This window comes from Barbatula barbatula (assembly GCF_947034865.1).
Source record: "Barbatula barbatula genome assembly, chromosome: 22".
NCBI lineage: Eukaryota > Metazoa > Chordata > Actinopteri > Cypriniformes > Nemacheilidae > Barbatula > Barbatula barbatula.
This window is the reverse complement of record NC_136785.1, coordinates 13,657,310-13,670,955: the sequence shown is the minus strand read 5'-3', so window position 1 is coordinate 13,670,955 and position 13,646 is coordinate 13,657,310. Positions and strand designations below refer to the sequence as shown.

The window sequence follows — 13,646 nt, the reverse complement described above, 5'->3', positions numbered from 1 at the left end:
ACAAAACACTTTTTTTTGTAGTGTACTGTGAACAGGGCAGTGCTCACGCTCTGTGTTTCAGTTGCCTGTTTCACGCGTGAGTTACAAATCCACCAATGATAAATAAACAATAATTCATACAACATACAAGCTGGAAGGACACTTACAGTGAGCATTAGTTCCCATTTCTGTCCAGAAGAAGAGACTGCGATTTTGAATCTCAAACATTACATTTTTGTGTGTACATGCAACATACCTCAAAATAATTTCCTCTGCCTTGGGAAGGACTTTCAATTTTGGATGATAACTTGCTATAACTTCGTTTACGACTATTTAAAAGTTGCCAGATATTCAGACAAATTTCGCACAAAAAACGTGCGCAACGTGGCAGATTCCAAACTGCGTACCTCTAGGGGTCCTGTCCCAGCCAAACAACGCCATTAAGATGAATTGAAATTCTAACTGATAGCTCTGTTAAAGCATTACTATAATTTTTCTCATTAACATACCAGATCACGAATGCTAAAACTGTTCACGAATACCATTTCATGTTGACTTGTAAGAAAACAGATGCCTGATTGAAAGCATTCACACTGCGTAACATCTGTGCGGTTCGGTGAAGCGTGAACACAACTTTAATGTGAAAGGAAAATCATTCCAGCAGAGCAGAGTCTCATAACTCGCTCTTATTCACTCACAACATATAATCACCCTTCAGGCTTAAACTCCAGCGACTCTCGCTTCTATCCCGACGACGACGCCAACATACTCGCATAGACAGCCAAGGTACAATCTGCTCAGCCTATTGGGGCGTTCATGCTAATCAATGTTTTGTCAGCAAAATAAACACACATCAAACTTGTGGAAGGTGATCAAAGCCATCGAAGAGAATGGCACTTTCTCACTCGGGCTCATGCGATTCGGAGTGTTCAAGGGACATTACAGAGAAGATCTGCACTCTGTTTTCAGGCCAATCAGACTGGGATTCTTCTGGAGAGTAATAGAGTCTAATTACAACCATGGATTTGTACACTAGTGCTTGTGATGGGAAGCTGTAAAGAATGTGGGAAAGGAAAAACAGAAAGTGATGAAATCTGCCTGTGGAAATTGTTTGTATTTATAGCCACGCTGAAGTTGCACGTTTTTCTGCGCCACATCCTGAGGATTGTTTTTAAAATGCAGAAACACTTCAGAAGTGCATTTTAAACTAATCAAATAAAATGAAGTAGTAGTAGTTCAAGTAAAACTAAAACATGATATAGTGTATAGTTTTCGTTAGGACATCTTCATACAGAGTTGCATTCATGCATAAAGCATTGCAATACACTACCCGTCGAAAGTTTGGAAACACTTACTAGTTCTTTATTTACCACCTATTAGAAAGTATAAGTAAACTTATCAAAACTACAGGGTTGCACAATTGTATATGTGGCAATTACGTTGCAGGTTAAAGCACCGAAAATAAATTTCAATCGTCTAATATTTTAACATCTTCAAAGATGCAACCGTTTGACTAAAGTGTCAACTTGACATTTTATTATTCAGCTTCTTGAGGTCTCACCCTGGAAAGCTTTTAAAGAGTATTGAAGAAGTTCTATATATCCCAAGGCATTTTTCAGTTCTCTGGCATATGTTGTTTTTTGTCTTTTGTATCTTAATGTATATTTCATCTCTTTCATCCATGTTTGCACCATGTGTTGCAATTGGTAATAAAGCTCCTAAAGATTCTATTTATATATATTTTTTAAAGTTATCACAAATATTTAAGCATACACCTTGACATGTTAAAGATCATTTCAAGAAACATTTCAGCCAAGCGTTTCCAAACTTTTGACCGGCACTTGTAAATACGAGCTTTCAGATGAATTGATTGTCCATTTCTTAAAAGGTTTTAGTAGTTGTCCTCCATTTAGTCATCTTTCTTTTAAGAAACTCATTACAAGCTTACAGACAATTCTTTTTAGTAATGGGTTATTTGTAAGCTATGGTTGGGTCAAAAAGGGACAAATGCAAATGTTGGGTTAACCCCAAAATGTTGGGTTGTTTGAACCCATTATTGGTCACATGTGTACTTTTTCTGGGATAACTTAACCCAATGGTGGGGTTTGTCCCTTTTGGGCCCAATCGTGGGTTGTAAATTGATAATATATACGCAATTGTCTAAACAAATGGATACACATACTGTACATGCACTGTAAACGTTTTTGCTGTAGTTTTGCAGCTAGTTGCCATTAACTTACTCTATATTTATATTTATCTAATTTATTGGCAACAGTTTTTTCAAAGATAGTTGAATATTAAACATTTAGAAGTCTTTATCTTTACATTAAAAAATAAAATAACAGCCTCATGCAATGCATTCTGGGAGCCCGAAATCCACAAATCTTTTTCAGGTTTTTTCAAATTTTTGTTCCCAGAATGCTTTGCATGAGGCTGTTATTTTCTGCAAAGATAATCACTTCTCAATATTTAATATTAATTGATCTCTGAACAAACTGTTGCCATTAAATTTGATAAATGTAAATCTACAGTAAGTTTCTGGCAAATTGTAATACTGTCATTTCTACAGAATTGTTTTTAAAGTGTGCTAAATATATCAGTCTGCTTACAAACCTACGTACTGTTCACCAATTTATGACCAAAATTATGACCACGTCTCAATTATATATTTACAATTTTAAAAAGCATCATAGATATAGTGTATATAAGAATTGTCCCCAGCTGTGCAGCATACATTTCATATTTTCGAAATACTTGGACTAAGTGCGGTAAATGGTCTAATGACCGTGTGTCCCAGCAAGAGGCCTATGGCATTTGGGTAGCATAATATCTTTCCTCTGTATCTACCAGCGGGGCTCCTGTTTACACACTGCTTAATTCTCCTGGGTCTTTGTTAACATTTTCTCCCCCCTCCCTTCCACAACCAGTCTTCAGTTACCTATTGAATTTTTATAGATGTGGCAGTCGACTCTTTGACATGGCCAGGTTGTCAGACCCCTGCCAAGCATATTTGATGCCAGAGATGCTATTTGCTCAGCGATCGATGGGCCCTTTTCAAATAGATAATGCTCCCCGGGCGCCATGTGCTTAGGTGTGCCCGCGCAGCTGACAGATGTCAGGATAATAGTGGGTTTGAATATGTGGTTGTAGATTTGAGTGCTTGTGTGTGTGGTCTAGGTAAACCCTACATTGCTGGGAACAAATGTCATGTTTGACCTTGTGGTGACATTTTAGGCTTATAAATCAAACTAAATGATGGTTATTTGCAAATGTAAACATGGACCATTACGTGACACTGGAAAACAATGCTTTAAATAACACAAAAAGTCCTTTAAAAACGTTGAGACAGACACCACAAGGGTATTTAAACTACTGTAACAAATATCGATATCTGTGCTATCAGCATGAACACCTTGGGTAAAAAAAAATGGAATTTCCCTCCCAAAAAGTTACCTATGCAGGAAGAAAGACTGATTTTTTGTTTTGTTAGATAATATTTTCGTGTGCTTGAAGGATTTTAACTCCGTATGTTTGGACAGAGACTGTGTGGCTGGGAATGTTTGGCTATGTTCATCCAGCTATCCATGTGTACGTTGGGTAATTTCATGTCTGGAAGTCAAACATTGGGAGATGATCATTCATCTTTAGAGCAAACAGTCAAGTCCCCAAAATAGGCCTTTCTCGTTTCTGACCCACTGAACAATAGTTGCCAAGGAAATTTGAACAGTGCCTTCATCCCTCTGGGTGGATCGGTGTTTTTTCCAGTCCCTTCATCCTCTCTCCCAGGAACTGTCTTGCCATGCCAAACCTGTCATCTTGATCATTCACAGCTTCCAAGGAACAATCAGCGTTCCGCCCCACAAAAGCAGCTTTGCATAATGACGGCAATATGTTTTGTCCAAAAAAAGGAGGAATGCCTCATGCAGTGGCAGGGGTTGTGATTAAGAGGGCTAATGGCATTTCTGCCCCGCGGGGTTGTTTTGATACAGCGGCTTAATTTGCGTCCTCAGCCGCAATGATATGAAATCTGTCATCTTAACACAGTGCGTCGTTCCACATCATATCAAAACAGACACATCAGATCTGATAACCGTATTACCCCAAATAGTTGCCGTAACTTGTTCCAAGACATTGAGATAGAGTCGCAGATTTTCACCGTAAAGTGCTTGACAGCGGATAAGTGCACGTTGGCAACAAAGTGTTTATTTCTTCTTTGAAAACCGATCTGGCAACACAAACAGGACTAATGTTCGGCCTCCGCACTGCCGCTGTCGTAATGGAAAGGAGCGGATTTCATTATGCCAATTAGTGAGCTCCCTCACTGGAGAACACTCATTATTCTTCTTCCCTGATCTCCTTACGTAGTATGTTTAGTTTAGTTCCTGCACACGCCCGTCCCCGTCATTTTTGTGCGTTTCGTATCAATGGAGTCAAAGTTGGACACCTTCATAACACAAGTTGATATATTTGAGATGACATTATGGCAGTTGCTTTGTACTTAATGTAAACACAGCCTGACACATCATGTAACAATCTTACTCAACTACAGCTGTGATCTTGCAGAAATTCTTCTCTTCTGGGATATGAGACCAAATCACGTGGGTTAAAGTCTTAAATTCAGACTGTTATAGCAATGTGCCATCAGTTTAAATAAAGCAGAATAAATTGCAAAAGAAATCTATCATGATAAAATGCCCTTTAGTAGTCCCCTTGTTTTGCTACAGCGCTATTTGCTCTTTGGATGTTTTATTGTCTCTGCCCCCAAAGGACTTTTGGCTTTCAAGTTTTGAGGGTTGTGGTTGTTTTTGGCAGGAGATAAATTAATAAAGTCTGTCAATATCGTTGTTAGTAGGAAGGTTTTACACAACTGTATGTAGTGGGTAATATATCATATTAGCAGCAACTGTTTGCTGAACAATATGCAAGCAACAAAGCCAGATCATTTTCTGCCGAGTACAGCTTTTTGTGTTTAAACAATATTTGTATGCACACTATAACATATTATTTGAATTAAAGAATGAAAATAGCTTGTAAATAGTTTGTACATGCAAAATCATCCCAGCTTGTATATTTCAAGTCTCCGGAAATTATACAACAGCTTTATGTGGAACAGATTTCATTTATTCATTTTTTTCAAGCTTAAAGGGAACATTACAGGGAATATTTGGTTTAGCCAGCTCAGAAAAGCTGAAAAACCCCAACGGCCAGTTTATGAGCTGTCTGAGTCTGAAACGTTTTCAAATTGCGGCAGTCTTATGTAGATAGTTGGCTATTCGAATGCAACATCCTCCAAGTCTCCTTATATGGCTTTAGACCGCCCCCTTCACACCCATTTTGTACACAGGTAAAAAAGCTAGCTAAATCCAAAATTGCATACTGTGACAGTACGTACTAAAGTAAATGGAGTACATACCTATCCAGTGTTAAAATAATACATTCTATATCAGTCATCCTCCACAAGCGGGCCAGACCTTTGCTTCGCTCCATCTGGATCGCGAGACATAGCCTAATAAACCATTTAAAACGTTTGACTATTTTGGTTGTTAAAATTAAGCCGCGCGTCTTCACAACGGAGAATCAAATGACACCCGCTCTCAGGAACATTTATGTAATTGATATTTTGACACTATATCGTTGAATATCTTTATTTAACGCCAAACACGATTCATTTTAACCCTTTAAAATAAAGGCTTTTCTGCTGCTGTTCACGCGCCGCGTAGACCATCTGGGTATTTTTTGCTGACATGCTATTAATAGTGCATTCTGATTTTTACTACTATATAGTATGGAAGTAGGGAATTTCAGATTCAACTTTCGTTCTAGCAAGCGATGGACGATGAAGAAATCCTGGTGTCGATGTTCAGCTAAATAGTCTTACTCATTATCATTTAAAGAGACATGCACCAAAACGTGTCGACGAAAAGGCATGAAAATTGACTAAAATACTTTGCTCATTATCTTACTTATTGTGCTCTATTGGGCAGTTTTCTTTGTAAATCTCTCATGAAACAATATTTATTTTAAAAGTTGCTGCAGTACAGATTAATTTGAATTGAGAATGTTTCTCTTAAGGTTTAAACATCCAACATTAGCCAAGTATTTAAGTTTGAAAACAATATGTTGTCTTTAAAATATCACACTTAAAATCTAAAGAAGTAAAAAAAATTATTTATATAAAAGTATACACATATAATTTAAGAAGGGGGTCGCTCACAACAGGTTCATTATATTTGGTCCCTGAGATTATAAAGTGTCCACATTTGTGGAATGATCTGCCCGCTGCTCCAAGATCAGCAGATTCTGTAGGCATCTTTAAGAATCGTCTCTTTCTACTCTTTCTATCCTTAATTGTTTTTAGCTATGTTTACTGTGGTGGGCTACATGAGACCATTTTTACAGCACTTATGCTTTTTGTTGTACTTATGTTGTTCCAATTGCTTCTATTGTTTACCTCATTTGTAAGTCGCTTTGGATAAAAGTGACTGCTAAATGACTTAATGTTAAAACTCTTCATAGCGTGACAGACATCTCCTTTTTAATTTAATTTCATGCAAAAGCGCTAGAACAGTAGAAATCAACCAATTTAGATAGCCTTACTATATCAAATATTGAACTTATTGTGTCTATAAGCAAGCTATGTAAAGAACTCACCAAGTTTACTTAAACATTTACAAGTGAAATCTAGAAGAGAAAACCTCTGAGATAACGACAACATGCAGAAGGTTCAGTGGGGAATTTATTCGACCAGACAACAACATTATACAGCGAGGTTACATGGAAATAGTCCTAAGTCCTGATTCCAAATTCAGACTCTAATTGGTTGTTTTCAAACCCTTAAAAAAGAGAATAAAAACACCCTGAATAAATTCAGGCCACAAACACACATCACACACTTTTTTGTCACAGCAACATCAACACATCACAAATATATTTATGCAAATGTTTGCTACTTTACAAATACACCACCACCCATGCTGCTATCTTTCTGAAACCTCATATCTCCATAATTCCTGATTAATTTGATTATTATTAGTCAAACTTTATGCTTGTCACTGGGTTTTGCAAATATCTAACCGACAAAAAGTATTAAAACAGTATTTCATCATTTTAAAAGAACAGTGTTTTTACCATTTCCTGAAAAACAGCAAATTTGGATATACAAGGTTTCAGAAAGACAGCAATGATATTTTGATGAATCTTTGTGGGATTCTGTGTATTGCACATGTCGATTTACACACATGCAAAAATGTCCTGCTAAAGCTAAACTTAACGGTTAAAATGCCCCTTCTAGGAAGACGACCTAAACAATAATTATTATAATTTACCGCTGAGTTGTTTGCATGCAAAATGGAAAATCCTGTGTGGAAAATCCTTTGTGACCGTTTTATCCCTCATAATCATCAGGGCAGGCACATCGAGTGGAAAAGTGAATGTGTTTTTCCTATTTCCAAGTCATATACACACTGAAACACGTGTGCATGAAGAGGGTGGAGAGACCGCTCAGAAAAACCTCACACACAGACGCCAACCTGCCCCCTAACTTCCCCCACGCGTCTATTTCTGGCCGGTGACCGGGGGAGTCAGATCTAGGTTTATGTTCTCCTGGTCTTCTCTTGAAGCTTGACTGGTTAGGCTGCAGAAACGCGAGCGTGGGCGAAGAGACTCCAGGAATTTCCTGCAGACTTTGGGGCAGGGATCTTGGCTTTCGTGTCTGTTGTTGGAAAAGCTGACAGGGTCGGAAAAGGGGAAATTTAACTGCCTGGAGTCAGTCAGAAATAGAGAGCGAGAACAGTAGAGGCCTCATGCCATCTTTTGAGGGTGTCTTGGTGTACTTTTATCTTCCTGCTGCACACACTGAACGCTAGCTTGGACTTCAGGTTGAGAGCCATGGTCAGGACGGTAAGTTTTTGAGTTCCTTGTGTCTGACTTGTGTTTTTATGTGAAGAAACGCACGTGACTTCGAGGCAGCGGAGGGACAGGGCTGTGCTTAATGTGAAGTGCTACTTCATTGTTTTGGCAGGGGACAGAAGTTTCCTTTCTGCGCCGGAGTTTGAGTTCCTGTTATTTTTAACTCTCTCACTCTCTCTCTCTCTCCCGCTTGCTCATTTCCATTCAGTTCCATTGTATCGGATTATTCTTGCCGTGCATTGTGATCTTAGAGTATTGTCTTATGTTAATTGGAAGCCAATACGAAACTGTTGGAAAGTGGCAGAAGTTTTCCCAACAGTAACAAAAGGGTTTTTCCGTCGCTCGGAGTCTCTCTCTCTTCTGTCCGATTTCCACAAGAGAAGCCAGATGCTACTGCTGCACTAGTTCCCCATATCACCGCTTCCCCACATTTGGTTTCAATTACTCTGGCCCTCTGGGAAACATGTTTCTATAAATAAGTAAAAAAGGAGTTTGCTGTGGAAAGATTGCAGTTAGCGACAGGATTCACGACACGAGAGCGGTCGGACGCTGTCAGAATGGTGGCGTGGCAGAGGCTGGATGTTAATTGTTGTGATTGTCTGCGATGATGCCAGCTCAAAGTCGGCGGGGCAGATAAGAAGAGGGAGGGGGCGGGACTTTGGCGAGAGAGTGAGAGAAACAGCTGTGTAGGTTATGAGATGTTCGGGCTACTGTCTGCCCTTTATAGAGACCGAGTTAAAAACAGCCTCTGGAAGCTGTTTAAGATTGCAGAGAGTTTTGGGATAGTAGAATATGCCAGGATATGCAAATTCAATGACAGTGTTTTGTGAAACTGGCACTTGATGACGTCACGCGACAATTAGCATATTCGTGACGTCATCACATAGTTTTAATACTGCGTTCAAGAAACCTCTGGACTGGGATATTTCAAACCACAAACGCGGAAGTCAATTCTGTATTTACTAAGAAAAGTATTCAGTAACGTTATTTTTGCTAATTATTTCTTAGCATTTAAACATTACAAGTATCTTTTAACATTAAAAGCGGAATGTTCCATGATTTGTTTCCGATTTTAGGGTTGGAATTTGGGAAAAGCTGGCCGGCCGCTCTATGGTGAAGTGAATGTGCTTCCTATCCAAGTTGCAACTCGGCAACAATGGTTGAAAGACGATGAATGAATGGGAAACAGTGCGTCACTGTAGTCATGGAGGGGAGGATTTGTGGCATGCGGCCCGCCACAGCAAAATGAAAATAGCGGAAACACTGAATGATATGCTCGCTCTTTAAAGACGAATTTCTTGGGGATTGTTTTTACTTGCGATAGCAAAAAAGTTGTCTTGCTCTTCTCCCTTAACTGGTAAAGCAATGCAAAGGTCAGGGGTTCGATGGAAATTAATACAGATCAAATCTATACTTTAAGTGTATTAAAGCGTCTGTCAATGTGTAAATGTAATCTAACTGTCAGTTTAAATAAATATATATTTCAATGCGGTGTAATCTACTGAATTTTATTTATTATCATTTTGTATGAATTTAAATATGTATTAATACATGTATTTATATGCTTCATTATTTAAATTATATGTAAGAAGTGACGTCTTAAAGATCAAATGTTCGAAATTTAGCGGCATTTAGTGGTGAGGTTGAGAATTACAGCCAACAGAGCAGTTTGTACATAAAGGGCTACCGTAGAAACAACATGGCAAATTCCATGTAAGGGGACCCTATGGTGTATGTAGAAATAGCTCATTCTGAGATAATTAAAACATACTTCATTGTGTAACACACATATATGAAGAGTTTGGTTCCAAAATTAGATTTTTTTTATTGTGTATTCCAATTAATATCAATCAAACTGCAATTGTTTTGTTTTGATTAAGCCATAACTAAAAATGCAGCTAACTAACACAATAAAAACACGATAACATAATAAATAACATGATTATTTAAAATACTTTCTCTTTTTGGAACCAAACTGTATATTATATTGCATATCTGTCTATAGATCCTAAATTACACATTAGTCCTTTAAGAGGCATACCTGATTTATGTATCACTGGTCACCAGGTCTATTTTTCTATGACCTTGTATGACAGAAATAGTTTAACTTGTGTATAGATGACTGATGTGAGTAAATTGTGCATTTTATTATTCTGCCTGTCATTTTTTCCTGCGAGCTGATATCATCTGTGGAGCGCGTCAACATTAACTAAAGTAGCAGTTTACCTTCGCAAACACAGTGTCACACTAATGAGCCGTATTTATTTGCAGCACTTTGGAAAAGTGCTCAAACTGTCAAGCAATTCAAGCGTCAAATAATAATAAAGAGCTGAAATATGCCGTCTGCATGACTTTGCACAGATTTACACAAACTAATTGCCTTAATGAGGATGCATTTGTTTTACAATTGGCCTGAATCATTCAAATTAAAAACAGTTTTCTCAGAATAAAACCCTCAGAGTTATGGGCACATCATTATACAGCTTGTGAATCTGAAGGACAGTTCTAAACGGCAAGACAAAAGAGCCGTATTAGCAGATTTGCAAACCATAAAAATCTACAAAAAATGTAAAACATTTACAGTAAGCATACACCTTTATATTAAAATATCATATCCAACATTTTATCCAAGTGAACCTAAATTTTGGTAGGTTACATGAAAAGCTACAATAATTAAATGAATACAATAATAATAATATTAAACATAATTCTTGATTTTATCATAAATAATATTATTAATACTTTACTATAATAATTATTTAATGATTCTACTAATAATAATATTATTATTATTTGACAATTCTTTGATAGTAATAATAATAATAATAATAAAGACAGTCTGAAACTAGGCTGTAGTTCATCCCCGCAAAGCACTTAATACTGGGAAGTATAAAATGTTTCTATCCTTAAATCTTCAAATATACATGATGCTTTTCTTATTTTATGAAGCAAAGATCACAGTTATGTCTTGTGACCATGTGTCTTGCAGTCAGTCTAAAACCAGTCACAAGACACGGAAGACTGCTATAGCTCAGAGGATACTACTAGGCTTTTGAGACCGTATGCGACAAAACTGGTGTTGTCTTAAATGTACAAAGAAACAAATACACAGCGTTGTGCTTTTTAAAAGTTGAAAACCAAAGCAAACGGTTTGTGTATTAGGTTTTGGCTCCAAGCGTCACAGAGACGCAGAGGAATGAATGAGAGAGTATGTTAAAACAAAACTCTTGAAGGTGACAGCTCAGGCCTCCAGCGCTACCAGTAAGCCGCCAGTAAACACAGGCACGAGGGAGCCCGGCTCAGCCACAAACAGGTGTTTCATATTCCGCGGCTTTTGACAATTTTTCTTTACAGAGCCAACAGTAAGGCACCGTTCTCTCATAAAATCTGCAAGGAACAAAAGCGTGGGGATGACATTTGTTATAAAAGTAGGATTAAAGTGTAAATCCTGAGCAGCGTCGTTCTGCGTAGAACCTGGGAAAAAACTGTAGTTTAGAAATCAAGCCGTTTGTTATCCGTTGGCTCACTTCAGCATCATTTCTTATCATTGCTGAATGGAAAAAAACGGCAAGATAATAAAACAATTTATCAAAATCTTAATCTAGCGAAAACACTTGCGCCGGGTGTACGATAGGGCCCTGAGTCTTTGTAATGTGTTTCAGCAATACATTTCAAACATTCATAATGTGTTTAGAAACAATTCTCTTGACACGGACTTAAAAGACACAGTAATTTGCTTAAAGTATAGCTCAGTTAAAAGTGTGTTCTTGCTCTGTTGATCAATAGTTCTTGCTCTTCAGCTGTGAGGTTTTTTCAGTTTTATTTCGGCGCTGTTACCATACAGACTAACACCTGTAGTGTTTGATACAAACGGGACGGTACATTGACACTCCGGTTCCACTCCCCAAGGAGCCAGCAGAGTAGAGTGCTGTTTCACCTCCTCACCCGTCCCCCAGCAACTGCATTCACATCTGAGAAAAACGCCTTCAGAAGTGATGGATAGACATTTTTCTTCATTTTCTTTGTTCTTCTCTTTTAATCTTATGTGATAGTCGTGATGATCAGAACAAAATAATATTTTTTCCTATCTGCCAGTTATCTCTGTGCATCCTGAAACGCGTTGCAAAGACCAAGAAGTGTATAGTGCTGAATTGGGGAGTTAAACCGTTTATTCTTCCAAGATTTTATTCTTCAACTTATTTTGTTTACTTGATGTTTTTTTCTCCATTCAAATTTGGCTGGGTGGTTAACACACTTTTCTGTTGTCTGACAAACTCAGAACACATATTTTAATGTCACTTTACTCGGACTTTAACATACTTTTAAGTTGTTTACACTCATTTGTTGTAAGGTTACTGTATGTGTTTTGTACTGTTGTGTTGTCTCGTCTTTGAATGTACTTACTCGTACTTACCATTCCTTTTGAAGCTCTATAATATGAAAGGCCGTCTGCTTCAAATGCTGTGATTATACACTACAAGGTGTGATAAGGGCAGATTGTGTACGTGAAACCCCTCGTTGAATTTTTCATTGTGTGCTCTTCTTCATTGGAAGTTTCACAGAGCTGTCGGGAGTCATTTGTTTCAGTGTGGCCACAATGTACATGCTTGTCAAATGTGATTTGACTCCACCGGCAGCTCAAAATGTAAGTTCCATTGTGTACGGAGAAAATAGCCTCGTATTATGGCACTTGAAACATACGGTGGTGTCTATTCGGGCTCTACACCGGAGTATTAGAATGTCGAAGTAAATAGAGGCCTTTCAAGCTTAATGGTGCAGAACCACATTAATACAGAAGTCAAAGGGTATTGTGGGATAGACGATCAATGGTCGTTCCACTTTGCAGCGACTATCTAGTCGAGCTTGACCTCAGACAGAACGTTCCATTCATGTTTTACTTTTATATGTTTGTTCGCAGATGACCCAGGAACAGTGTCCACATAGGAACAATGTCCAAAGCACCGAAAAGCCACAAGTGTATAAAGTGGGAATCTACGGCTGGCGGAAACGTTGCCTTTACTTTTTTGTTCTCCTCCTCATGATCCTCATCGTGGTCAACCTTGCACTCACCATCTGGATCCTCAAAGTCATGAACTTTACTATAGTAAGTGAGCCTTTTTACTCTGGACCAATGTATGTTTAATGTCTCTGTGTAATGTTCTTGTGTGCCATGAATCGGTCAAGTGGCCAGATAGGCAAGAGGTGTGTTCATCACCTGTGTATGACTCTTTCTTCTGTGGAACACAAAAAAGGTATTTTGCGAAAATGAAGTGATGAAGGAACTTTACCTTGGATGTACTATACCTTTAAGCACATTTTAATGGAGCTATATTTGGTCTTGGGTTCTTTAGCCCAACTAAGTACATATACTACAGTATATACATCCAAAAAATGTCAGATGGGTCATGCTTGGTGTAGTCTGCGCAGTCCAATACTCCTGTTGGCAGTATCATTTGAAGTCAATAACTTTTATGTTACAGTTCAATTTCAGGGTGCAAAGACTGACAATACTATTAAAGAATATAGTTTTTCCTCTAAATTAACTATCAATAATATATTAAATCATTTAATATAGATTTGAAAATACATAGTTGCATATTAGTTAAAAAAATATATACAGTATGTTAAATAACACATAAAGAATTGACACTTCGTATATTAAGAAATGCACTTAAATTATTATATTATGTAATATACTGCATATTATATTTATGTTTCATAATGGAAGGAATTTTGTAATGGATAATAAATCTGTATAT

At 37.7% G+C, this 13,646-nt stretch overlaps 1 protein-coding gene across 3 annotated transcripts in view; it reads left to right on the top strand.

The window, feature by feature from the left end:
• The window catches only part of sgcd (sarcoglycan, delta (dystrophin-associated glycoprotein)), a 122,832-nt gene that overhangs the window by 49,554 nt on the left and 59,632 nt on the right, over positions 1 to 13,646 (top strand). For 2 of the 3 annotated variants that reach the window (XM_079485886.1, XM_079485887.1), the window contains exon 2: positions 12,806 to 12,991. In XM_079485886.1, the coding sequence (XP_079342012.1) occupies positions 12,806 to 12,991 (186 nt within the window). Of the gene's footprint in view, positions 1 to 7,545; positions 7,879 to 12,805; positions 12,992 to 13,646 lie in introns of those variants that run through there. The other variant, XM_079485888.1, reaches the window with a different exon arrangement.